The sequence below is a fragment of the Protopterus annectens genome, chromosome 11.part0, assembly GCF_019279795.1.
Source record: "Protopterus annectens isolate FY-2018-M chromosome 11.part0, PAN1.0, whole genome shotgun sequence".
In the NCBI taxonomy this organism is placed as follows: Eukaryota; Metazoa; Chordata; order Ceratodontiformes; family Protopteridae; genus Protopterus; species Protopterus annectens.
The window spans coordinates 227642527-227670044 of NC_056745.1; the positions used below are offsets into that span (position 1 = coordinate 227642527).

Consider the following 27518-nt stretch of genomic DNA (forward strand, 5'->3'; position numbering starts at 1 on the left):
GTTTACTAACACCTTCAACTAGGAGGCTCACTGTATGGTTAAACGTGTTAGTTTATACGTATGTAATGTTATTTTTAATTAATGCGCATAAGTATTATTTACTAAGGACATTACAGTTAAAATTTCAATTTGCAATGAATATGTAACAGACCCTTCCAAAGTACAACTGTGAGGATCATAACCTTTTTAAGTCTCAAAATGAAAAACATTCCTTACAATAAGATACGCTTGCAGGTATGAGCTTAGTTACGGATGACGAAACAAAAACAGTCTTTTCTGTCCTTGTGTATTATTACTGCTGTCCTTTATGACCCCACATTTCTGACATTTTGCAAACTAAGCTAATATTTTCGGACGCCAGATTCTCTAATTATTTTCGGAGCTAATTTTCTGTAACACCAATAGTTTAGTTACCGGAAAACGTTATCTGTCGCACTAGTGCCCTATGTAGTACAACAGAAGCAGCATGACATTCTACCGTGTTTATAGATTCTGCAGTGTGGTTTCACGGTTTCCTGAACGCTTCTTGCCATGTTTAGGTAGGATCAGACATTTTAATATAAAGTGTGACTTGAAGGTCTTCTTTATTTCCTGTTTAGTGGATTGAACGTTATATAATTAGTGTTCTGATATTCTGAAGTTGAAAAAGACGTGACCTACAGCGCAGTGCATAATAAGTACTGTGATATTGTGAAAGTTGACGTTTGTTTTGTGTAACGGTCATTGATCTTTTAAGCTGATGTTATCTACACCGTCCATGTTAGAACAGGGTGTACATGACCTATTGTTTAGGACAGTCGCAAATGTAGTAGCATCATTTGTAATAGGCGCATCTATGTTGCCAAGCAAAGAAAAAGCCCTCCTTTTCAGTAATGTATAACCTTGGTTGTTTATGCTTAATTTTTGCATACAGCAATTACTTTGCACATGTGCTTGGTTAAATTGTAAAATAACAGGCTTGCATGATAGTGTGTGTGTGTGTGTGTGTGTGTGTATATATATATATATATATATATATAGATATATATATATAGATATAGATATATAGATATATATATCTATATACATCTATAGATATATAGATATTTCCACCATGGATACCCCCCCCCCCTCTCTCTCTCTCTCTCTCTCTATATATATATATATATATATATATATATATATTGATATTTCCACCATGGATACCTCTCATCTGTTCAAGATATTGCAAATCGTCCCAGTTTTTTTTTTTTTTTTAAGCCTGTTTCTCGTAAAATGAGTAGCAGGTAAATCACTGAGGATTACAGTCCGTCAATAACGCCAGTCATTAGAGATTTATATTTGTGCTGATGCAAAAACTGTTGGTATATTACGTTTTTAAGTGAATTGGACCAATTTAAAATCTGCCCTTGACTTTGGGCTGTTGTCTCTATTCCAGATTGTTTTTCACTTTGCACAGAATGCGTGAACAAAGAAATTGTGAGACAAGCTACCCAGTTTCATAAGTGCGTGATCTAATTTTTCATGGTTAGCTGTATCTACAGCACAGTCAGTAAAGAGAAAGTAAACTGCTCATGTTGGAAGTTATATGCATCTGCTGTATAAAGAGGGACAATAGCCAGAGGCTTTTGTCTGTAGGACACGATTTGCTTTAGTTAAGGAAATTCCCTCACCAGTATGTGTTATTTAGTGAGTGTGGCCAACAGGTTTTCCAGGGAGGTTATTAAAATGAGAGCAGACTGCTTAATTTAATTAGGAGCCTTTCCTCAAGTAGAACTTATCAATGTTGCTTATCTTCAATTTGATGCAGGTCTGGAGTCTGTTGTGTAAGGGAAGGGGTGTGGGAGCAAGGGCTCCACATGGAATGTGAGGGTACTGCTCTCCCAACAAAATTCCTTGAAAGGGGTTGAATTGTACTACTCACAGTCATTAATGTTAATGGCTAAACTGCTGCACTGCATGTGTGCTGGGATTGTTCAAGCTCTGCAGTTCCTTTTTCTTTAATTACTGCAGCCTTTCTTTCACTCATTTGTAGGTACTAGGCTATTGGCCCTAGGGCATAATTAAGCCTAGCCAAAACTTTTGCATTCGCTTTCCTCCCAAGTGGTTTAGTTACCTGTGCCCCTGTCTAGCAGGGCCCCAGAAGTGATTCCTGGGGTGAATTTCCTGTTTCCCATCCACTCATCAAGATTCCTCTTGAAGAGTGCTAACGAGGAGCTCTGCCTCACATATATGGGGACCTTATTCCAGAGCAAGGGGAGTCTCTGGGACAGGAATCTATCCCTCCAACAAGTCCTGTTTATTGTTGATGTTAGGTTTATGTCCCTTGAGCATGTAACTGTGGTGGATTGGGTTTTCCTTAGGTGGAGCATTTTTAGCAATTTGGGGTTTGACATAGTCTTGTATGTCATGCAGAGATCGCCTCTGAGTAGCCGGTACTGGACCGAGTACAGTCTTGAATTTTTTTTTGCCTCATGGCATAGAGCATCTGTTTGAGGCCCGTTATCCTCTTTGTGAGGTACTTTTACGCCCTCTCCAGTTGTTTCAGATGTCTTGTTAGGTCCATCCCGAACGGGGCATTATATTCAATAACGGGTCTAATGAGTGATGAGTATTGGGGGACAATAACGTCCTTATTCTTAGATGCAAACCCCTTTGTGATAAGGTGGGCCATGTAAAAGGATTGTTCTAACCACTTTAGCAATTTGGTTGTCGAAGGAGAGGTTACTATCCACCTGAGTCCCTAGGTCTCTTATCACACTCTCTGTAGTAAGTGGGTTACCACCTATGTTGTAATTCATAGGTACTTGTTTTTTCCCAAAGGGGATGACAATGCACTTTTTGGCATTTAGCTTGAGGCAGTGGTTTTGGCACCACATATCTGTATCCGTAAGACCCTTTTGAAGCATGTCTACGTCAGTAGGAGTCTCAATTATGGCACCCAGTTTGCAGTCGTCTGCGAACTTTGTTAGTCATAGTCCCTCCGTGTTTGCTTGTACCTCCGAGAAGTAGATACCAAACAGGAGGGGTCCCAGGACTGAGCCCTGTGGTACACCACTAATCACAGGTTTGGAGTCGGATCTAGCATTTCCTATTCTCACTGAATGGGTTCTATCAGTGAGCCAGTTAGCAATCCATCTTGTAATGTAGGGGGTTATATTTAGGTTGGTGAGTTTGTCTATAATTCCTGAGTGGGGAATGGTATCGAAGGCCTTTGCAAGATCAAGGTATGCTGTGTGAACCACCTTTCCCTTGTCTATTGCTTTAGTGACCATTTCGAAAAAAGTCAACCAGATTTAGGAGACATGACCTTCCCTTTACGACCCAAACTGGGTGGGGTCTAAGGTTTGTAGGTTTCCAATGTCATTGTTTATGAGTTCCATGATGATGTGCTCCATGGCCCTGAGACTTGTCAGGCTGACGGGGCGGTAATTCCCGGCGCCAGTGGTGGCATCTCCTTTATGGAATAGAATAACTGTTGACATGCGCCGCTCTGTGGGCACATAGCCTGAGGTGAGTCTGTGGTTAAACATGGTATTAAGGTGAGGGATTCATTTGTTTTGGAGTTCATGTAGCACGCAGCCTGGGATGCTGTCTGGTCCCATGGATGCTGTGTTTCTTGCCTTGGAGAGTGCTGTTTTCACCTGGGTGTCTGTGATTTTAGGGGCAGCACATTCTTCTGGTATGGAAATGGGCCATTTGGGGGTGAGGGTGGGGTGAAGTTTGCACTATCTGCCGATATATTGGCAATGTCAGCTGGTTCCGTGAATTTTGAACCATTATGCTGTAGCTCAGAGCAGATCTGGGAGTTATTTAGGTTTTTGACATAGCTAAAAAATGCTTTGTGATTGTCTTTGGTGTCTGTTGCGATTTTTCTTTCAAATCTCGCCTTAGAGTTTTTTATAAGGGTTCTTATCTTTTTGCTAAGGTTGATCAGGGTGTCCCTCCATTCCTGGGTTTTTACTCTTTTTTTTTTTTTCTATTCTAGAGCTTATTTATGGCCGGGGTCCACCAGACTGATTTCCTCTTTTTGGAGGAGTGGGTCTTGGTCTTGTTTGGGACAATATGGTCTATGCACTCATGTAGGTGCTTGTAGAGTGCTTTTGTGTAAGGTAAAGCAGATTCAATCATATTGACTTTCTGCTGGGGAGTAACAAAATTTGCCACCTCTGTCTTGAGTAGCATAAAGTTCGCCTTGGAGAAGTTTTTCACCATGGTTTCTTTTGGGGCGGGGGGGGGGGGTGGTATGTGGATATCTAGTGTAATGAGTTTATGGTCTGATCTGACCAGTGAGGAATTTACCACGGGTGTGGAGCATTTGTCCCCCATGTTGGTGATGACCAGGTCCAGTATATTTTTACCTCTTGTGGGGGTGTTAATAAGCTGGTCCAGAGCATTGGAGTTAATGTATTCCAGGAAGAGCTGACCAAAGGTAGTAGTACTTCTGTAGTTTTCCCAGTTGATGTTTGGGTAATTGAAATCACCTAGTGTAAAGGTGTTCGGTTGGACTCGCATGTTTTCCAGTACGTCGAGGAAAGAGGAGTGAGTGAGTGTCTTGGGGCAGGGAAGTTGATCTGTAGCAAGCTACAATCTGGATTGCAGTTTTGCCCATTGTCAGTTTCACTTGGATGATCTCCGAGGCATCATACTTTGCAACCAGTCTGGAGGTGTGGTTATCCTTGATGAATGTGGATACGCCTCCTCCCTTTGTATTTCAGTCTGGGTTTTGCAGCCAAAATGTGTGGTATGAGTTGTAGCCTGGAATCGCTGGGGTGCTGTCTTGAACCAGGTCTCTGTTACTGCTCAAATATCGATGTTCTCCATATTGAGGAGTGCCTTGAGAGAGTGCATTTTGAGGTTTAAACTCCTAGCGTTAAGCAACATGACCCTCAGTTTTTTGTCACTAGTACTTGTCACAGTGGTGGATTTGTTTTTTGAGCCTTGCCTAAAAAAGGCACTATGGGGTGGCAAGAACCTTTGTCAGTATCCTGAATCCCAGGGGTGACAGGTGCAAGCCATCTCTGGTGAAGCATTGAGACTTGTCGAGCATGTATCCCAGGAAGACAGGTACTGGATCCCCTTTGAATGACACCCAAAAACTTAGCCGATTGTTGAAATTTATCATTTTTTTCCTTGTACTACGGTATAATTCTTGATGAGGGCAAAATGCTACTCAAGGTTATGGTCATACCTGCCTTGATTACATAATCAGAGAGCTCTTCTTTGTCCCTTTTCATGTAGTCCAGGGAGGTACGTTTCAGGTCATTCACACCAACATGGACAATGACAGAGTCGTATTTGTACTTGTTGTGGAGTGACCTGAGTGCGTGGGTAATGTGGCGGATTCTGGCACCCGACAACTGGCAGTGACCTTCTCTTTATCCAGCCTGGTGAGAGGGACATTGATGTGCCTGACTATGGAGTCACCTATTACAAGTGTGCTGGGTAAGGTGCTTTGCCTTAAGGGCAGTGGTTGTGCAGCACACTGGTTTTGGTGGTTATGTGATGATTACGGTGTGTTTGTGGGTATAGTTTGCTTGCGTGTCTGCTTTGGAGGTGTCTGTTGTTTCCACAGATTTTTATTTAGAGCCTCTGAATATGTCTTTTTTTAATATGTATGTGGGGTTTGCAGTTGCATGTATGGTGGGTCTCTGTAATAAGTGGTGTGCTGCAGGTTGGTACCTTCTCCTCTTGACTGTCAATTCCAGTCGTGACTGGAGAGAGCTTTGCCTCAAGTCTAGCTATGTAAGTACATCTCTTGCAGATTTTGGTGTCGTGTGGTAGGAGGAGAGGGTTGTCTGTGTACATGAGGCATTTGTAACATTGCCTGAGGATGCCCGAATTCATCAGGTGCACAGGAGAACACACTGGGAGCTGACTCTTGGACATGCCTGAATGGGTTAAGGAACTTATTCTTATTTGCCTGGTGGAGAGAGTAATTGGACTGTTCCCTACAAACAACTGTTGGGGATCGAATACTATAGTTTATTAGTGCTTCTGTCTCTTATTGTGCCAAGTGCTAGTCAGAAAGTGCTGATTTCAGTGCTAAATCGGAAGGACTGGTTAGTGCCAAGGGAAAAACTGAAGAGCAGACTTGGTGGAGCTGGGGATAGTTTAACCCTAGCTAACCACCGCTGTGCTATGCGTAAAACCGCACAAATGCGGTTTTTATATCAGAAAGATTAAAGAGATAGAAATTAGCCAATAAAAGTACAGTTTCTAGGCAGAAACCACTCCTCCGAGGACAGGTAGGCTGTTCAGAGCTCCCCACTCTCACTTTTTTTTTTTTCAGGAAGACAGTAGAAACAAATGCAAAAACACTTTTACAATGCAGTAATGGCTGTCGCACGTGAGTGAGAAGCCAGTAACAATTAAAAAATACAATTTACAACAAAAACAACTTTTTTTTAAAATGCAGGCACAAGTAAATGCAATTTCAGCGTAAGATGATCGTTCTTAGAAGCAATAAATGCCAGAAAATGAGCATTTTAGGTGGAAATAGCAATAAGCAACACGAAAAAAACAAAAAAATGGTACTTGAACACCAGAGTCTCTCCTTTTGTCTCTCTGGCATTGTAGGTCTGTGCAGGACACCTGGGCATGATCTGCTGAGCTTATGCAAACACAAAAACCACGCAAATGCGGTTTTTATATCAGAAAGATTAAAGAGATGGACATTATCCCAAAATGACCAATAAAACTACAGTTTCTGGGCAGAACTCACTCCTCCGAGGACAGGTAGACTTTTTAGAGCTCCCCACTCTCACTGGTGAACAAAGAAACTTCCTTTTTGCCCAAGTAAGGTATGGCCAACACAGAAGCTTAAACACAGTCCAGGTATCAGCAGGTATCTGAAACTGGACTTTTCTAAATTTGTAAGGTGGGAAAATAGTTTTTTTTTTTTTTTTTTTCAGGAAGACAGTCAAAACAAATGCAAAACACTTTTACAGTGCAGTAATGGCTGTCGCACGTGAGTGAGAAGCCAGTAACAATTAAAAAATACAATTTACAACAAAAACAACTTTTTTTAAGTGCAGGCACAAATAAATGCAATTTCAGTGTAAAACGAACGTTCTGAGAAGCAATAAACGCCAGAAAATGAGTGTTTAGGCGGAAATAGCAATAAGAAACAAGAAGAACCAAAAAGTGGTAATTAAACACTCCAAAGTCTCTCCTTTTGTCTCTCTGGCGTTTTAGGTCTCTGTAGGACACCTGGGCAGGATCTGCTGAGCTAATATCGTAGCTGTTAGTCTCTGAATTGACATTGCTTTTTAGCTGTGATAGTGTAAGACTGCTTTATTAACTGTGGTATTATCAGAAGGCCATTGGCCCCTTGAGTGGAAGAATGAAAAGTAGATGAAAATGTTGAAAAAAAAATGGAATTACAAATGGCAACCATATAGCTTAAGAGTGTTTGGAATTCCAGTTGTGGAAGTTCAGTGTTAGTTTATTTTTGATGTAGTTTTATCTCTGTGCTTTATATTTTGAATTAATTTTCTGTAGTCTAATTCTCAGAATGCTTAACTAGTTTGTACAGTTTAGTGATTATTTTAGCATGATTACTTTTCCTAAATTGACTACTGTGGTGGTGGTGCTGCTGCAGTAGCGTTGTCGCCTCACAGTTAGACGTTGTCCGTTCGATTCTCAGTTAGAGCGTCTTCTGTGTGGCAGCATGCGTGAATGGGCGTTCCTTCATTGAAGGTTGTGCGTTAGGCCCGGCAAGCCAGCACGTAAAAATCTACTACCAATCATTAGCAGACCGGACTTCCGCTGTGGCGACCCCTAACCGGGAAAAGCCGAAAGACACAAGACTTTTCCTAAATTGACTAGATAATTTAGTGTTTGTTTTCCTGCATTTTACTTGGTTGCAGGTGCCTATAAGCTGGATAGAGAGCTCAGTTTTTCTTAGAAATTTGACTGGGTTAAAATTGCAACAAAAAGTCAGTGATATACATGAAGATGGAAAGGAGTATATGTATTAGTAAGACAAATAATACAATAGAAGGGTAATAGACGATTTGTGTTGCAGCCCCATTGAAAGAATATTCTGAGCCTGAGCACAGGGTTTATATTGATTTGCAGTTTAACTTACCATACAACCTTGAAGTTGTATTATCTTGGGTAATGAATGTAGACATTTCTGAGTTACAGCAACACGGTTAATTAGAACATGTTTAAAATACTAATTAGACTTCCAGGTAAGTGGGACATCATCTCGTTTTCATTATGTACAGGCCAGCTGATCATTCACGATTTTATATGCATATAAACGTGCATTTAAAAAATTACAGTAATTGTGCAATTTCATAAAAATAAATTGTTTGCTGGAACTGACAGGCAAGTATTTGATGGAACATTAGAGTTCCATAGGATAATGCCAGTAATAAAATTGCATGATAGCTCAGTGGTTAAGGCTTCTTCCTTAACAACTTCACGGTCAAGGATTCACTCATAAACTTCTCCTGCAATGTCACTGTTGCAGTATTTCTAAATATAAGGGCTGTGTCGTCCCAGGCAGCCCGATGCTTGGCCAGTGTACATTAGATTAAATGCACCGTACATCACATTTATGCTACCCGCAGAGAATGTAGGTCATGAAAGGGACGTATGAATGCAGCTACCCAGACCTTCTTTTGCTGCCAGTTCGAACACTGTTGTTGCCAGTTGGTGTGGAGTTTTTGTTGCTGTACTGTATTTTGCAGCACCAGATAAGTGTCCCATTGGGGTTATTTTTATTTTTTGTCTTCTAATTTTCTTGATCTTGTATTTTATCACTACCTAGCAGTTCATGTCATCCAAGAGGGGAAACTGTCAGTGTGGGAGGTAGATTCCCGTAATGATCATCATGAACAGTGTCTTTTGGGTGCTTCCCACGACCTTACCTCTTGTAGTGTCTGTAAGACATTTATAACTAAGACCCTCAGAAGCCGTTTCTCTTCTGTGGCCATTTATCTGGAAAACCAAAGGCTTAGACAGTTGGCCCAGGGTACAATGATGTAATCTTTTTAACCTCAAGGTACTCCCACTAGGTGAAAAAAAAGGCCAAGAAGTCTCAGCTGGATTCTTTAGCTGTCCAGCTTCCACCAGACATCCCGCTAGAAGTAGGTGATAGCTGTGTAGGTCATTTGGTGTTTACATCGGATTCCTCTGCCACGACACCGCTGGAAGCCGGCCTGGATCCATCTTTTCTCACATCCTCTGAGGCTTTGCAGACGTCTGCTTCGGACATCGAGGGGGAACTGTGGTTGCTTATCTTGGATGGTCCTAGAGGGATTCCACAGATACTGGTCATGGAGGATATCCCAGGTTCCCTTCTAGAATCTTGCCATGGGTCAGAACCTCTGATATTTGTTAGAGCCAATGTCCCCTGTAAGAAAAGACAAAAGCTGAAGCATGTTTCACTTTCTTCTATGAACCCTGAAAGGGAATGGCTGGAGTTTACTCAGGGCTTGTTTTCTGCCTTAATGGCCCTGAAGCCTCTTCAAGAGATTTCAGTCCCTGCTCCTCTTTGGATCTTGACCCCTTGTAAATGGTTTAGGGAACCAGATTCTTCAGATGAAGATTCCCTGTCTGGTGTGGGCGGGGGGGGGCCTTTGTCCTGTTCTTCTCAGATGCCTTCACCTTTGGCTTATGGTTCTGATGACGAGAAGTCTGTTAACCCAGAGTCTCCTTTCGAAAAATTGTCCTTTGAGGGCACAGTTGCTAGGATGATGGAATTTTTTAAGTGGGATTCTTCTCAGGTGTCAGATATTCAGAGGAGATTTTATGAGTTGCTTCAGGGGGATTCTCCTAAACCTTTGGCAGTTCCAGCTGTTTTGGCTGCCTTGTTAGATACTTTCACTGCTGCTTCCCAGTCTTCTGATTCTCACCCTCCTGCTCCTAAAAAAACAAATATAAGGTTTCTGAGGATCATCTTTTTATGTAAATGTCTTTCTGCTGATCCTGCTGTGGTGTCAGTCTCTTCTGACAAGCCTTCTAAACTTTTGCCTTCGGATAATGATAGCAGGGCAATGGAGAGGTTTGTCAAGAAGGTTTATATTGCTTCTACTTTGGCCTTTAGGGCTATTAATTATCAGACTCGCATGTCCAGGTATACTCTGGCCTTGATAGCTCGGGCTAGTCATGTTATCTTTACCCTCCCTGATTTTGATGGCAAATCCTCTTCCTTACCTTTTTTGGGTTCTGCTTCTCAAGTGACTCGACACTCGTAAGTGTAGATATAATGCTGCTGACTCCTCTTCTAGGGTTGCGGCTTTTGAGTCCGTCATGCTTAGTTATTCTTGGCTTCATCTACAGTCTCTTCCTGAGGATATTAAGGTCATGTTGTTGGATGCACCTTTGGGTAATACTCCTCTTTTTGGGTCTGTTGTTGCTGCTGACTTGTTTAAGTCTCTTCAAGATAAAGGCAAAGCATTGTAAGACCTTATACATATTTTTGTCTCTTCTAGCCCTCAGTTCCAGAGGAATTATCCTTCTAGGTCTACATTTGTCGCAGGCAACCCTACCAGGCCTCTTAGGGCAGGGTAAGGGTGAGAGTTGGGCACCCCCTCTGTTAAGGCTTCTCAGATTTTTGTGGCCCAGAAGCCTACTTTATCTGATAAACCTGCTTCTTTTTGGCAACCCCCCCTTTAGCACAGGTTCCTTTTTCCCTTCGGCTCTTTATTTGTCTTCCATATTGGCATCTCATCACTTCAGACTCAGGTTCTTTCGATCATTTGTCAGGGTTACTTCATAGGTTCATAGGTTCATACTAGGCTATCTGCCCTAGGGCATTTATAAGCCTAGCCAGAGTGTGTGTGGCTTTCACCACCCCTTAGGATGAGAATACTATACCCATTAGTTTGCTGTGCCTCTGTCCAGCAGTGATACAGAGATGATTCCCAGGGTAAACCTACAATCTCCCATCCACTCGTCAAGATTTCTCTTGAACAGAGTCAGTGAGGGCTCTGCCTCACATGGACTGGGATTCTGTTCCATAGTGTAGGGAGTCTCTGGGTGATGAATCTGTCCCTCCAGCACGTCCTATTTATATCCGTGTTGAGGTTTAAGTCTCTTGCTCTCGTGGCTCTGGTGGATTTGGATTTTTTGAGGTGGAGCATGTCCATTAATTGCGGGTTGGACATGGCCTTGTATGTCAGGCACAGATCACCTCTGAGCAGACTGTATGCGACTGAATAGAGCTGGAGTTTCTTCAGTCGGGCATCGTATGACATATGTTTGAGCCTTTATCCTTTTGGTGAGGAACTTTTGGGGTCTTTCCAACTGCTGCAGGTGTCGGGTAAGGTACATTCCGAATGGGGCATTGTACTCAATCATTGGTCTGATAAGTGAAGAGTACAGGGGTACAATGACCTCTCCTGATCTGGATGTGAATCCCTTCATGATCAGGTGGGCAATGTAGAAGGTCTTCCTAACCACTTTGGCAATGTGAGTGTCAAAGAGAGGTTACTGTCAACTTGGGTCCCCAGGTCCCTGATAACTTCTTCCGTGTTTAATGGATTACCACCTATGTGGTAATTAGGGGTTACCTTGTTTTTCCCAAAGGGTATGACTATACATTTTTGGCATTTAGCTTAAGGCCATGGCTCTGGCACCAGTTATCCATTTCTATGAGACCTCTCTGGAGGATGTCTGTGTCTGATGGAGTGTCAATTATGGTGCCCAGTTTGCAGTCATCTGCAAATTTTGTCAGCCACAATCCCCCTATGTTTGCCTGCACTTCAGAAAAATAAATGCCGAACAAGAGGGGGCCCAGGACTGAGCCCTGTGGGACACCGCTCGTGACCGGCTTAGAGTCTGACATGGCACCAGCAACTCTAACCCTGTGTGTTCTGTCCTTGAGCCAGTTTGCAACCCATCTTGTGACATATGGGTTTACATCTAAGCTGGTGAGCTTTTCTATGATGCCCGAGTGGGGTATTGTGTTGAACGCTTTTGCTAGGTCAAGGTAGGCTGTGTGAACTGCCTTACCCTCATCAATGGCCTTAGTGACCGTTTCGAAAAAGTCGACCAAGTTCAAGAGGCAGGATCTGCCCTTGATAAAGCCAAATTGGGTAGGATCCAGTGTCTGTAGGTCCCCAATGTCTTTATTTATGAGTTCCATTATGATCCTCTCCATAGCTTTGCAGACAAGGCTCGTCAAGCTTATGGGGCGGTAATTTCCAGGGTCCGTAGAAGCACTGCCTTTGTGGAGTGGGACCACAGTTGCCGTACGCCATTCGTTGGGTACGTATCCTGTAGTAAGGCTAAGATTAAACAGCAGCCTTATGTGTGGGTTTAGTTCCTCATTGAGTTCGTGTAGCACACAGCCGGGGACACCGTCCGGTCCCATTGATGCTGTGTTTTTGCTTTAGAGAGAGCAGCTCTCACCTGGGCATCTGAGATGTTTGGGAGGCTAGACTCTGGTGGGATAGATATTTCTCCTTTTGGGGGGGGGAGGGAGAAATTTGCACTGAACCTGTCTTGCCAGTATGTTGGCAATGTCTGTGGGTTCAGTGATTTTTATCATTTTGGACTAATTCTGAGCATATCTGGGAGTTTCCATCCAGGTTTCTAACATAGCTAAAGAAGGCCTTATGATTGTCTTTTGTGTCATTAGCGATTTTTCTCTCAAAGTTGGCCTTGGATGATTTTATGAGTGATCGTAGTTTTTTGCTAGTATTGATCAGAGATGCCTTCCCTTTTAGGGATTTTGCTCTGTCATGTAGTAGCTTTCTCCTCTTGTTGTAGAGTTTGTTTATGGCTGGGGTCCACCAGACCGGGCGCCTGCCTTTGGTGGAAAGGGTCTTGATTTTATTAGGGATTGCTTGATCCATACATTCCTGGAGGTGCTCGTAGAAGGCATTTGTAAGGGTTTCAGCAGCGTGGGTTGTGGTTTCCACTGGCTCGGGGGCCTTGAAGGATACCACTCAGTGGTATCCTTCAAGGCCCCTGAGCCAGTGGAAACCACTTTCATGGTATGAAAGTGTCTCCCTCCTTTTTCAGGGATTCCTCAACCTCCTCTAGAGCAACTTTCTCATTTTCCAGAGGTCCTAGCATCCCTGTTAAACCAAGGGACCATTCAACTTGTCACCCCCCCCCATTCCCAAGTAGGGCAGGGCTTTTAATCCAGGATGTTCCTGGTTCCTCATAAGGAGTGTACTTGAAGGTTTATTTTGGATTTCTTATGGCTCAACACCTTTCTCGTGATCTCTTCTTTTCGAATCCTTACTCTTCAAACTCTTTTCCTCTTTTATTACCTCAGGCTTTCCTAGTGTCCCTGGATCTGAAAGATGTACTAACAACTCTGGTGTAGAGTCGCCTCGGCAACAAATCCTACCAGAAACATAAAACAAATAGTAATGCCAGTAGCCTTGATGTAGTCTATTAAAACCCATCAACTTTGTTCTCTTTACCATCCATTTAAGGGTTAACATGCTAAATTTAGTTCTAAGACGTCATAATTTAATTAATATAAAAAGGAGTTAATTGTGCTGTATGGATTCTGAAGAAGTCCAACAATATGGACAAAAGTGCTCAATCCATTCATGTTTTTAACCAAATTATGTTTCTTTGCTGTTGATTAACTTTGTTCTCTTTACCATCCATTTAAGGGTTAACATGCTAAATTTAGTTCTAAGACGTCATAATTTAATTAATATAAAAAGGAGTTAATTGTGCTGTACGGATTCTGAAGAAGTCCAACAATATGGACAAAAGTGCTCAATCCATTCATGTTTTTAATCAAATTATGTTTCTTTGCTGTTGATTCTTTATAAGGAATAAAGTTGCTGGGTTTTAATGGACTACATCAAGGCTGCTGGTGTTACTGTTCATTTTAAGTTTGTGGTTGGATTTGAAAGATGCTTACATTCATATCCCTCTTCACCTTCTTTCAGAAGTTTTTATGCTTTTCTGTATCTTGCTCTCATTTTCAATTCTCAGCTTTGCCCTTTGGCCTCTCTACTGCCTCAATGGTATTCACAAAATGCCTAGCTCCTGTGATTGCCTTCTGCAGGCTCCATAGCATTCAGATCTTTCCATATCTAGATGATCAGTTGCTTCAGGCGCCTTCTCCCAGTCTATTGTTGCAGGATCTGCATTTTATCATCTCTGCTGTGGTTTACTATCAACTTCCAAAAGTGTGTCCTGACTTCCTCTCAGGGTCATTTGTATCTGGGTTGCAGGATTCAGACAGTGCCTATGTTGGCCTCTCTTTCGCCTCCAAAGTTTTTGTCTTTGACAGCCTTCTCTCTTCTGTTCCAGAGTGCAATGCCATCTGGCCTGGAAGACGGACACCCTATCATTTCCATGGAAAGGGAGGCTTTCCCTCCTCCTCTTCTACTTCCAAGAGTCCTGCAGAAGAATCATCTGGACTCCCCAAATATCTTGCTAGTGATTCCCTTTTGGCCACAACAGCACTGGTTCCCCCTGTTAATGCATCTGGCCAGGGGCAATCATCACAAGTTACTTCACCGGTTGGCTCTCCTCACACAGGACAAGGGGTGTCTTATTCATCCCCACTTGACTACTCTGCAACCGACATTGTGAGGGATAGGGTTTTGAACCCTTTCTGGCACCTCTTTCTGAGGACATATTCCAGATTTTACAGGAGGCAAGGAAACCCTCAACCAGAAAATCTTGTATGTCTAAATGGAAGAGATTTCTGGTCTGGTGCCATGCTTATAACCAGGACCCTTTTTCAGTGGGGGTCCATTTGGTTCTCTCTCATTTGTGTAAGTTGCTCCAGTCTGGCTTGGTGTAATCTTCCATGAAAGCCCATTTGTCAGCCATTTCTGCTTGTCTGCCGTTGACCCCTCCTTTGACTTCTCATTTTGAGGTCAAACAATTTCTTAAAGGTGTCCTGCATATTAGACCTCCCAGAAAGCCTATTCCTCCTCCTTGGGACCTTAATTTTGTTTTGGATTAATTGACTCTGGCTCCCTTTAGACCTGGAGATTGTGCTTCTTTGCAGCATTGTACCTGGAAGGCTGTTTGTTGCTGGCTGTTACTTCTGCTTGGGGGCTTTCTGAGCTCCAGGCATTTATGGCCATTCCTCCTTTTTTAGTTTTTCACAGGGACAGGGTGTCCCTTCATACTAATTCTTTTATGCCCAAGGTGGTGAATGAGTTATCCTTGAATCAGTCAGTAGAACTTCCTTCCTTTTTCCCTTCTCCTCAATCTGCTACTGAGAGGGTCCTACGTGCTTTGGATTTGCACAGACAGCTCGGGTATGGTTTAGATAAAACTAGGACCATTCTTAAGTCTGGTCAGCTTTTTGTTTCGTTTCATCCCAGGTCTTTGGGTGTGGCTGTTTCTAAGCAAACAATCACCTCCTGGATTTCTAAGGCCATTTCTTTTTGTTATTCTTTTCATGGTAAGTCTCTGTCTGCTTCTATTATAGCAATAACCCACGCCTGGGTGTGGGTAATGCTAAATTTACCCACGGTTGGCGTGGTTTGGTCCCGAGGGCGAAGCCCGAGGGACCAAACAAAGCCAACCGTGGGTAATTTAGCATTACCCACCAGGCGTTATTGCTATTATACCATGACATTATTTAAGAAAAGAAACTATTACTTTTCTTAAATAATGGCATAGAATAAGGCCTGTTTACTGCCCTTCCGCAGATGTCTGGCATCCGCGGCAGTTCTGATGTACTGCTCGCCTGCGCAGTACATCAGAGTTGAGCAAAAGCAACGGAGAAAGCAAGATCTCCGTTGCTTTTTAGTGTTTCGCTATGTTAAATGAGTTTAACATAGGGAGACAGTTTTAAAATAAGCAACGGAGATGTCCGTTGCTTATTTTAAAACTGTCTCGCTATGTTAAACTCATTTAACATAGCTTAAACTAAAAAGCAACGGAGATCTTGCTTTCTCCGTTGCTTTTTTTTTTAAAACACTGTCTCGCTATGTTAAATGGGTTTAACATAGCGAGACAGCCTTAAAATAAGCAACGGAGATCTCCGTTGCTTATTTTAAAGCTGTCTCGCTATGTTAAACCCATTTAACATAGCGAGACAGTGTTTTAAAAAAACGAGTTATACTAATGGAAAAAAGTCCAGGCAACCGGACCTTTTTCCATTAGTATAACTCTATTTCAGTGTGCACGTTTTGGGGGGGTCATGGTATAATAGAGCTCATTGTACTCTGACTATTGCCTTCTTCAAGGGATTGGACACTGCTTCCATCTGTGAGGTTGCTACTTGGTCTTCAGTGCATACCTTTACTAAGTATTGTAAATTTAGATATGGTTTGTAGAACAAGAGCAGGTTTTGCTGAAGCCATTTTATGTGGATTTGTTGAGGGCTGTTCTCAGCTTTCCACCTCCCATTCTGTTTCTTGAGTTTTTTTTTTACTTTCCGTTATATTTAAGAATACTACAACAGTGAATGTAGAAGGACATGGTATAGTTGTGCACCATAACAGTAGATGTTCTTTTCACTGTTGCAGTATTCGCTCCCTCCCTCCAACCCCCTCTTGCCTTTTCTGAATTTTTTCCTTTTGGTTGTGCATGGACTCCTTTGTCCTGTGACACATGTTTTCTACAGGGGCAAGTCAGTTCTGTGTAGTTGCATCCGTACATCCCTTTTATGCCCTACATTCTCTCCTGGGAGCATAAATGTGACAGATGGCACTGACAAGATCATTTAATCTAATGTACACTGCCAGAGCATCGGGCTGCCTGGGACAAGGTATCCTTTACATCCCTGCAAAAGTGAAGAGAAAGACATCTACCGTTATGGTAATATTTTGCACAACTGTACTTTTCTGTCACAGTAGCATTTGTTTGTTTGTCTTATGTCTGCATTAGTTTTCTGTGGGTACTGCAGTCTCCTCCTTCCTCCAAAAACATTTTGGTTCATGGGGAAGTCCAGAGTTTAGATGTTTTCCTAACAACGTATCATAAATTAGTTTGAAATAGAGGTATTTTTAATTAGCTGCAACCTTTATGTAATCAAAGCATTTGTTACTATGAGTTTTGTCTGTTTTATCAAGGACAAACTCATGGAAAGTCTGACTTGTCAAGTTTGTAGTGTCAGATCTCAAAACAGTACATCTTGGATTTCTGTGCAGACCTCAGAACTCTCCACTGTGGGGTGTTTTGTTTCCCTTACCCACTTACTTGGACATTATAATCGGTCTATTAAAGTCCTAGATGATAGTACAGCAAAACCATTCTTCTTTTAGGTCCATAGGTAAGTACTTAGCTAGCTACCCTTTTGGGCCATTTTAAGCGTAGCCAATTTCCCTTGGTAAGAATTAAACACTGTACCTTTTGTCTGTGAGGTACTGTCTTGGGTTTAGAATAGCACAGAGCCTTTTCCCTCACAAGATAAGAGAATGGGATTTTTTTCTCCACAAAGGATGATGTTAAAAAGGAAGCTGACTTACATCACAAGAGTTCTTCAATGCTCTGATTTTCATGTTACTTTGTATGCTAACAATAAGTGGTGTTAGGTTTCATGTGAGGAAGAAATAGTGTCTGTTAAAGATTTGTATTTCCAGTCTTGTCTAAAGAGCTTCAATTTTAGGCAAGGCTGAAAACATCCACAAGAACCAAATGAGAACATTAGCTGCACTTAATGGAGTCTGCATGTCCTCCCATCGGTCAAGTGACGTCTGAAGACATGCAGGTAGGTGCGTGCATGAATGGGTGTGCCTTCTTTGAAGGTTGAACATCGGGCTGGCAACTCTGCACCGTAAAAATCTACTGCCAATCATTAGCAGACCAGACCAGAGTTCCGCTGTGGCAACCCCAAACCGGGAAAAGCCGAAAGCTGCACTTCTTAATGGAAGTAGAGGCTCTGAAAGAACCTTTACAGCGTCATGTAAAACTGATATAAACATGAGTAGTAGCTTTTATTTTTAAAGATGTGATTTTCATACAGGTACAGTTTAAATCGGGACAGACAAAACAATGCTGATACTATACACCAACCAGTAAGGGGAGCCCAAGTCTGTCCCTTTTGTACAGGGGTCTCTGGGTCATTCAAAACAATCTGTCCCTTTTAGGCAATTTACTTGTCAGACCAACAAATTTCCTAGCAAATTCTCTTCACTGTTTACCTAACTTACAAGTGACATTTGCAGACAGTGGCATATTATCAAGTGATACATGCTTAGGGAAACTGAAGTGGATTTTGTTTGCTTCACAAGACAGCTGTCAGCCATCTCACTTTTCTGTGTGAATGGGCACCAGAAAACCTATTAGACGTATGCATTCTCTTCTGTAGACTGGCAAACTAAAATATGTCATTCTCCTATTCTAGTAATATAGAATAGCCTTTTCAGTGCTAGACTGCATTCATTTAACTGAAATTTAATAGCTGTAACATGGCCCAAAACTGTCATTATTTACCTGTCTAATACTGTGGTGGTGGTGCTGCGGTAGCGTTTTTGCCTCACAGTAAGATGTTGTCCTGTTCGATTCTCAGAGCGTCTTCTGTGTGGAGACATGCGTGAATGGGCGTACCTTAGTTGAAGATTGTGCGTCAGAGCTGGCAACTCGGCACATGAAAATCTACTGCCAACCATTAGCTGACCGGAATTCCGCTGTGGGGAACCCTAACCGGGAAAAGCTGAAAGAGACAACAACAATGGAGGTACTAACCCAGCTTCCAGTAGTTTCAAGTGTTGTAGGCTTGCATCTCTGTGTCAACATGAGCTTGTATTCCTCAGTGATTTCTCCCGGATTCTGCATGATCTCATTCTTGTCATAAAACATTATTAATAAGTTTGCAGTGTCAAACACAACCATATACTTTTACAAGAAAGTACAAAATCTTAAAAAAGAATTTAACAAGGTTGGTAGGCATCCTCATCCATTTTATCAGTACAATAAACTGCTAGGCTCATTTGTACACAACTAAATCAAAAATAGCCTCAATTTGAGCAGGAAACCTAGCTTTTAAGCTGTTAATTGAAAACCACATTATCTGTTTTAAGATTGTTGTTGTTTGCTGTTTCATCCTGAGCAATTATAGGTATTTGACTTTTATAAAAAAGGGTATATGTGAGATCATCTCACCATCCCGCTGCACCATTGTGAATTAACTTTTGATTCATTTGAACCAGCAGCCACTGTGATTGTTAGATTTCTTTCTCCTGGAAAATTTTATTTCTTGTTGCTGCCGCACTGGTTTGGAAAATCTCAAGCCTTATGTATATTAATGTGTGAATCTCCTTTTACTCTGGGTTTACGGTCTTCTGTGGTTCATGTAAACAAACTAAAACCAGCACTGTCTGGATTCAGATAAGAAATAACTTAGTATTGTTATAAATTCAATGTCTGTAGTTATTGTGATTTGAGCTGCGAAGGCTGTACGCCAAGGCGGTAGCTCGTTTAAGGTTATGAAATAAAGTTTGAGTTGTTCTTATTTGGTGCTAAATGGTGTTGCCATTTAAGCAAATTCCCACTGTCTTTCTATCCCATTTTCATGATCGTTTCTAAATCTGTGCAGTTCTTTCCATGCCAGTAGATAGTACCACAAGTTTAACTCAAAAAGTTCCCCCCATGCCTCTCCGTCTTTCCTACTACTTCGGTACATGCTTGTCACTACTGTCTCAGCACCGCTTCTCATTAATTTGGGGAATTATGGGGCAGGGTTAATAGCAAGAATGCAGCTAGACACACTCAGGTTGCTTAAATGAGCATTTTTTTTTTCTGAGCCTCTCTCAGAAACTTTATGGATTAAAAAACGCAAGAGTGTTTTAACTGTCTAAACGAATATCTGCGTAGAGACAAACGAAAACAAGCTTCCATGATTAGAATATACTTTTAAAAAAATGGCCCTTTTTGTATTTACAAATGGTAGCAGGCAAAAAGTGTGTTCCTTTACGAAATGATTTGTGGCAACATTTTGAGGGTTGAGTATGTTATTTTTAAAGATAAGCAGGTGATGAGGGCAACAGCATGAGGTTGAAATACTAAATCTAGATTTGTGGGACCCGCTTAAGTGTTCTTCAAAAATCATTTCTGACTGGAATGAACTTCTTGTTTCTCCACTCTCCCTGCTGTCCAAAGCTAGAGCACCAGTTTTGGGGGTGGTTTATTTGAGAATTATTGGTAAGTTTCAGTAAGTAGTTAGTGCCTTCCCTTTCACAATAGTTCTTCACCTTGGTGGCAGCTAAGTGATTTAGTGTTATTCACTAACCCTCCACCTTTTCTTCCCATCCCATCATCTAGTCAACCATATCTGTTTTAGTGGCAGCAAAATAGTACGCAGATACCTACTCTACTTTCCAGTACCTTCCAAACCCTAGGTTCCCCAGACCCCTTTTTTTCTGCATTCATTATATAGTAATCCATATTAGTTATCCCAGGATGGCAGTCTGTCCTAGTCTAACATGTCTTCGCCCACCCATAGAATGCGCTTATGCTCCTCCTCTTCACTTTCTTTTTTGAAGTTATTTCACATGCTGACAATGTAAAATACTTAAATGCCAACAATAATCCACGACACAAGAACTGATTACCAGACTAAAAATGTAGCAACTAAAATGCTGTAGAAGGATAGGTGTACGTGTAGCCTACCACTGGGAATGAAAAAGAAGATTGACAAGTCTGCTGCTGTTTGTTTGGGGTTGGGGGGTGGTATAATGGTTAAGGTGTTTCCTTCACGGTCACAAGGTACATGTTTTGATTCTCACATTTGAAAGGTAATTTGGCTAGGCTTAAAATGTCCTCCATGGCATCTAGCATAGTACTTGCACATGAATCTATAAAAATGAAAAATAATGTATTACATATAGCAAATCTCTACTGACTAGATAACGCCTCACTCACTGTTTTCATTAGTAAATTACAGTAAAATAAGTAACCTTATCAAAGAAGTAAACATTTGAATGATCACTGCTGCAGTATCTTTAATTATATGGGTTATGTTCTGCGTAGAATCTAACAGCCGTCCGGCTTTCAAAGCTTTATGGTATCTTCCATGTGCTGAAGCCAGCAGTTGGCTTGAGCTGAGCTGTCTAAAAGGCCAGGTTTGGGTGTTTAGCCCTGCAGAGCTTTTATGCCAACTCAGAGAAGGAGGCTGAGCCCTGAGATGAGATTGATAGGAACAACAAAAAATAAATGCCCACACCCTGGTATATATTAAAAAAAAAAAAAAAAAAAGAAGGGCACACCAAAAAACACGGTGGGAGGAGTGGAGGGAGCGTCTACTGCAGCAGTGATCATTCAAACCTCTACTGTTATGGTAAGATTACATACACAACTGTACTATGTTCTTCATGTTGATCACTGCTTCAGTAGCCCAAGCTATACATGTAGATTACTATAGCTTAGAGTAACTGGGAGGTGGAAGGAGAAGGGTCCAAGAGCCCCTAGCAAAGCCTGACTTAGACTTGAAGAAGGAATGTAGCTTGTAGTGCTTTGTAGCTGTATGTACAGAGGACAAATTCCTGCTTCTAGTGTACTTAGTCCAACCATTTCCAAAAAACCATAGATGAAGCCAGAGCCTTAATAGAATATGTCTTGACCTTGCCTGGAATAGTTTTGTTTTAGTGGGAATAACAAAAGGTAATAGTCTGCTTTGACACGGTTCTTCCCTATCTTCTTACCTTTACAAGAAATGAACATTTTATCAGAAGTTCTGAAAGATTTTTTTCTGTGGACATCCAAAGAATAAAGTATCCTTTATCCCTCATTTCAGGGTTCAAGATTAAACTTTGATTTCACTTTGCCCATAAAAGAAGGATTAGTTCCTAAGGAAACTGTGCCCCTGTGGAAAATGAGGTGAGGTTGATCCGGGTATATATCAGATGAACGAAGAATTCGTTCATCGAATACGAAATGATCGAAACGTCACAGAAATCGAAAATGGTATTGTGGGGGCGCTAAATATATATTCTAACTCCGAGATCGCACTAAAGTGAGGAAAGGGCAAATACCCTAATCCTCACTGTACTGAGACCCCACACTACTGTTTTCGATTTCCGCGAAGCTTCGATCTTTACGTATTCGATGAATGGATTTTTTTTTTTATCTGATAAAGATCCGGTTGATCCACATAAGAGCTTGCATCTCGGATACTCCTTTGCAGATGTCAGATCAACTAGTAAAACAGTTTTCCATGTTAAAACCTCAAGTCAGATAGATGAGCTGGTCCACATGGAGCAATTGTTAGATTTTCTAGCTCAAAATTATTATCCCAAAGAGGCACCACTGATTGTGTTGGTCTCTTATGCAGTGCCCCTTTCAAAAAGATTTTGCCATGGGAATGCCTTGAAAGAGGGCACACATGCCAAACTGGCTGACAAATAAACCTTTATAGATGAATAAGTCAAGCCATAGGATAACTTGCACAAATATTGAAAAAAACAAACACTAACCCTGAATTGGTGCCAGTTATGTTGTTGGCACCAACTAGAAAACCTTTTCCATTTGCTAATGTGTGATTTTTCTAGTAGCAGGCTTTCGTATCTCCATTAGTGCCTGCTGCACATCCTCTGTAAGCAGGTGCCTAAAAGTTAAGACCCATTGTCCAAGCAGTCAGTTGAAGTTATTTGGTGTCAGGATGTATCAAACACCCCCTGTCCTTGTGTGCGTATATCCAGTCTGTGCGGAAGCTTGTGGTAATTGCTTCTGGGCAGTTCTAAAAGAAGGAAGAACCACTATTGCCAGAGCTGGAAGGGAATCACCACCATGATCTTGGGGGATTCTTCTGAATCTTCAGAAGTACCCTGGATATTGGTGGAAAAGCATGCAGGAGCAGTTCAGTCCAAGGAAAGGAAAAGACATCTGTCTTCCAGGCCTTCTTGTATGGAGTCCTGGAGTAGAATTTTGCCAGCTGATCCTTCGGAGAGGAAGCAAAAATGTCTGGTTGAGGAACTGTCCACAGATGGATCAAATTTTGGAAGATCCCCAATCTAGTTTCCATTCATGAGGCTCTGCCTTTGTCCTGCTCAGTTTGTAGGAAACCTGTAGAGTGAGATTGTGCTGTAAAACTGTATCTAGTATGGCTAGTCTACACAGGGGATAAAACCTGGTTACCTTTGCTTATGTAGCATGTCACTATGGTATTGTCCTTAAGACCTTGAAGTGGTCCTGGGGACCAAAGGCAAGTTGAGTGCCTTGATAAGGTCACATATCTCTCCTATATGTCCTTGTGTCTGTCTTTCTTGCCCCATATATCTTGCAGTTTTATCCCCTTTGACACTGCTCCCCAAGCAAAGACCAGGGCATCTGTAGTGGCTTCTTCATCGCAGAAGGGGAGATGGAGTTCTGATGAAGTCCATATGCACACAGTGGATGAAAGTAGTTAATTTGTTTTTTTTTGTTTTTTTTTTGGATTTTTTTTTTCTACTTGTCCTGGAACCCATTTCTTCCTTACCACTCTGTAAATTTGGAGCAGGATGCCTGTGTTGGTTTTGGAGACTACGACACCTTGATTCAGGGATGTTGTTAGTCAACTGCAGAGATCTCTTATTTGTATGAGAAACGAAAAAGGACCAGATGATAAAAACATTTCTACACTAAACAGTAATATGTCTACTCAGGTAGACATACCTAACGGACAGGGTGAAAGCAACGGTTCGATTGTGGATATGCGGCAAACTGGGGTGCTATCAGATGTAAATCACATCCGTGATACTAGCCAGATGACAGAACCGGATATCACCTTTGACTTTTCTTTATTTCAAGGAGATGAAGATATTGAACGCTTAGGAGCTCGTCCGAAGCGTTTGCTACCTGTTAAAACATATGCAGCAACGGCAAAAACTAAAACAGATAACATCAAAGGTACTGTTTTAAGTACATCAAGCCCTAGAGGCATTAATTTGGTTGGTTCACAACAACATAAAAAAACTGGTACTTTGAATCAACTAGATAATTTTTTGACAAATGACTATGTTTTTAATGAAAATGAAAACGGACATTTTAATGATGTTAAATTTAATAGAAATGTATCTAACATTAATAATGGCAGCACATTAAAGGATATGATATATAGCTTAGGGAAATTATTATTTACTGTAAAATGTATAAAGAGTGACAATGCATATCTTACAAAATGTATTGCATTACGTGTGGTCCCTATGGGTCTAAGATTTTTTAAAACGCCAATGGGTGTGAGCTTAAATCATGACACTAGAGTGGAATTTAATGGGTTTGGAATAAGTTTTATGACGTTATTAGTCAGGAAAAATGATGAGAAATTAAGTGGTTTAGTTAGTGATATAGATAAATTAAATAATGAAATTGTGACAGATTTACTGTTCCCACAATGGAAAGAATTATATGAAAAACAGTATAAATTAGCAGATTTTAAAGCTAGTAAAATATTTGAGAGAAAACAAAAGAAAATACAACGTGATTTGGAACAATATCAAGATAATAGGGCGTATATATGGAAACAGGAACGTGGATAGACTTATAGAATGAATATGAGTGCAAATAGGAATGGTTATAACGATATAGGAACGAATTTTCAAGGGGGGCGGTATTACACACCAGTAAAGAAAGTAAATTACTATCAAAGGGACAACAAAAGATAGATAGTAATTCTTATGTTCAAAATGTACTGTGTTCAAAGGATGTAGTATTGGATGTTACCAGTAATAATGAGAATATTAATACGTCACTTACTCGCGATGTGGAACATATTGCAGTGGTACATAATGATATAAAGATATTTAATTACACTACTATGAATGTTAAGGAAGAATATTTTTCACTGTTTGAAAAAGGTATGAAATATATACCTACAGTGAAATTTCATCTAGTAGATGTTTTAACAGATATTAAATTATTCTGTCGTAGATTAAATTTAGCATTTATGTTTCAGAAAGAAAATAAAAATAAAATTATGTTACCAAACCAATTAAAAAAGAAAAGTACTTTTATTCCTGCCCCACAAAAGAATGTTGCAAATTATGAGGAATGTGTATGTCAAGACATTTATGAATATAATAAACTGATTAAAAAGAATGAATTCATAGATAATTTAAATGCAAATGAAAGGAAATGTTTGGTTGAATTAATAAATAATAATGAAATAAGAGTTATGAAGCCAGACAAGGGAGTGGGAATAGTACTGTATAACAAAATAGATTATATTAATAAAGTACAATGTATACTAATTGATACTAATAATTATGACATTTCACAAAATGAAATTAATATAGGATATCGTAAAATAGATTTAGCACTTGACGAGTATTTGATGGACAATAGAATTACTCAGGATACCCACAAATTCATAAAGGTAGAGTTTCCAGTATTAGCTACAATAGTTGGCATCCCGAAAATACACAAAGATATTGCTAATCCCCCATTTAGACCTATTATTTCAGGGAGTAGATCTAAGACATTTAATATAGGGGTAGTTATTGATAGGTGGGTTAAGCACATTTATGACAATACATCACATTTAGTTAAAGATTCCTGGATGTTTCTATCTCAATTAACACCTAATAGATGGAAAAAGAGCTTAATATTTATAACCATTGATGTTATAGACCTTTTTTCATCCATACCTAGAATTGAAGGATTGGATTATTTTTGTGATAGCTTAAGAAAATACTCAAATTTAAGTTGGGATCGTATTAATTTAATCACAGATATGATGGGTTTAGTACTGGAGCATAACTATATATATATTTTGAAGGCGAGTTTTATAAACCGACACGGGGAGTTGCCATGGATGCCTCCTGTGCACCTATTTTCGCCAATCTAGTTATGCTTCAATGGGAAATTAAGTATTTTTTTACTAGTATGTATTACAAATATGTTGTATATTACACAAGATTTCTGGACGATATGTTTCTGCTTTGGGATAAGTTCGTAGATTATCTAAATACGACAAGTACTTTTCTGAAATTTACATATAATATCAATACAGAAGGTATAGCATACTTGGATACATACATTAAACATGTTGATACAGGTTTGCAATCTGAATTATTTAGAAAGGAAACGTTCTCTAATGATTATCTAGATTACACAAGTAACCATCCTAAACATATTTTAAGAAACATTTTCAAGGGACAATGTATAAGGGTGGCAAGGATGACATCTGATTATGACACAATGGTTAGAGAAATTAATAATATAAGAAATATGTTTCTTAATAGGGGTTACCCCTTAACATTATTAAATGATATATCGACATATATTATCACTGAGTGGGGTAATAAGTATACCCCCATTTTAGGTATTGGTATAGAAAAAATTATTAGGAAGAATAAAGTTAATGATGAATTTCATAGAGTATGTGTATTGACTTATACACCTTATGTTAATTATGTCAGAGAAATCTTGGAAAAATATTGGAATAAATTAGTAGGAGATGAAGAAGCTAAAGGTGTAGTAGGAGAAAAACCTTGTATTGTATATAAAATGGGTAGAAATATAAAACACTTATTGAATGGATTGAATTCTCAAAAAATGTGTAAAAACACACACACTAAGAAATGTGGAACGTGTAAACAGTGTTCTGTTATAAATGAAGCAATTGGATGTAGATTAAATGATGTCAACAGTACTTATATAAAGTTTAAAAGGAAACTGCAATAGTAGGAATATAGTTTATCTCGCTAAATGTACAGTATGTACTGCTTTCTATATAGGGAAAACAGAAAGACAGTTTAGAAAACGCATATATGAACATAGGTATAAGATCAAGGTGAAAGATACCAAAAATGCATTGTTCAGACATATAATGGACAGAGGTGATACACATAATTTCATATTTGGTATCATTGATTATATAAATATATCACAATGTGGTGGTAATTATAAAGCCTACTTAGGTAGAAAAGAAAGTCAGTGGCAAATGTTGACTAATGCAACAAAATTTCCTGGCATAAATGATTTTATTTCCATAAAACCTTTTTTACAGTTATTATAGTGCAATAATATTGTTAGATAGATTGATGTTTTAAGTTTTATATTTTAATACAGTATATGCATTTTGAGTATAAGTGTATTTATAGTAGGTGTATAAAAATAAATGTGTTGGGAAGATATATGTTTTTATAACATTGCAGTAGCACTTTAAATTTTGTTAAGAAGTATAGCGCTTGAATAAAATGGCGCCAAAAGTTTTTAAATTTGTTATCAGCTGTTAGTATAATGGTTCTGAAGAAGTCTGTAATATACAGATGAAAGCGCTTGACCATTTTTTATGAGCTTGGAGTGTGATTAAATATTTATATCTTTCTTGTTCGAGTCAAGCTTCACTTGTGCCGTAAAGCTTAGTTGAGACTTAATTTGTCTCTTGTGATTTTATTCAGTTGCACACAGACAAGCTTAGAGCAGCTAGTGTATGCATAGAGTAGCAGTATCATTAGATTTGGTAGAATTTAGTATTTTATAGCCAGCAAAGCTTTTAAAAGGTCTTTTTAGCCTAGTCTACCCAGTAAGGTATCAGTACATGTCTGCCCTATTAAAACATCCTTAATAGCCTTCTGTAAACCCTCAGTATGCCACCACATTCTAGCTCACCAGTTAAAGGACTGGACAGCATGGATATGCAATTTTTTAGCCTCTCTGTAGCCTGCCTGGTGGATATTGGTGTGTTGAGACAACATAACAGTAGCCTAATATTTACCAAC

The 27518-nt window shown here is 40.1% G+C and overlaps 1 protein-coding gene across 1 annotated transcript in view; it reads left to right on the forward strand.

Moving 5' to 3' along the window:
- The first annotated feature begins 412 nt into the window (after positions 1 to 412).
- MRPL42 (mitochondrial ribosomal protein L42) overlaps positions 413 to 27518 on the forward strand; it is a 190618-nt gene continuing 163512 nt past the window's right edge. The window contains exon 1 of the mRNA XM_044087649.1: positions 413 to 539. Within this exon, the coding sequence (XP_043943584.1) occupies positions 467 to 539 (73 nt within the window). The 5' untranslated portion in view covers positions 413 to 466. The remainder of the gene's footprint in view (positions 540 to 27518) is intronic.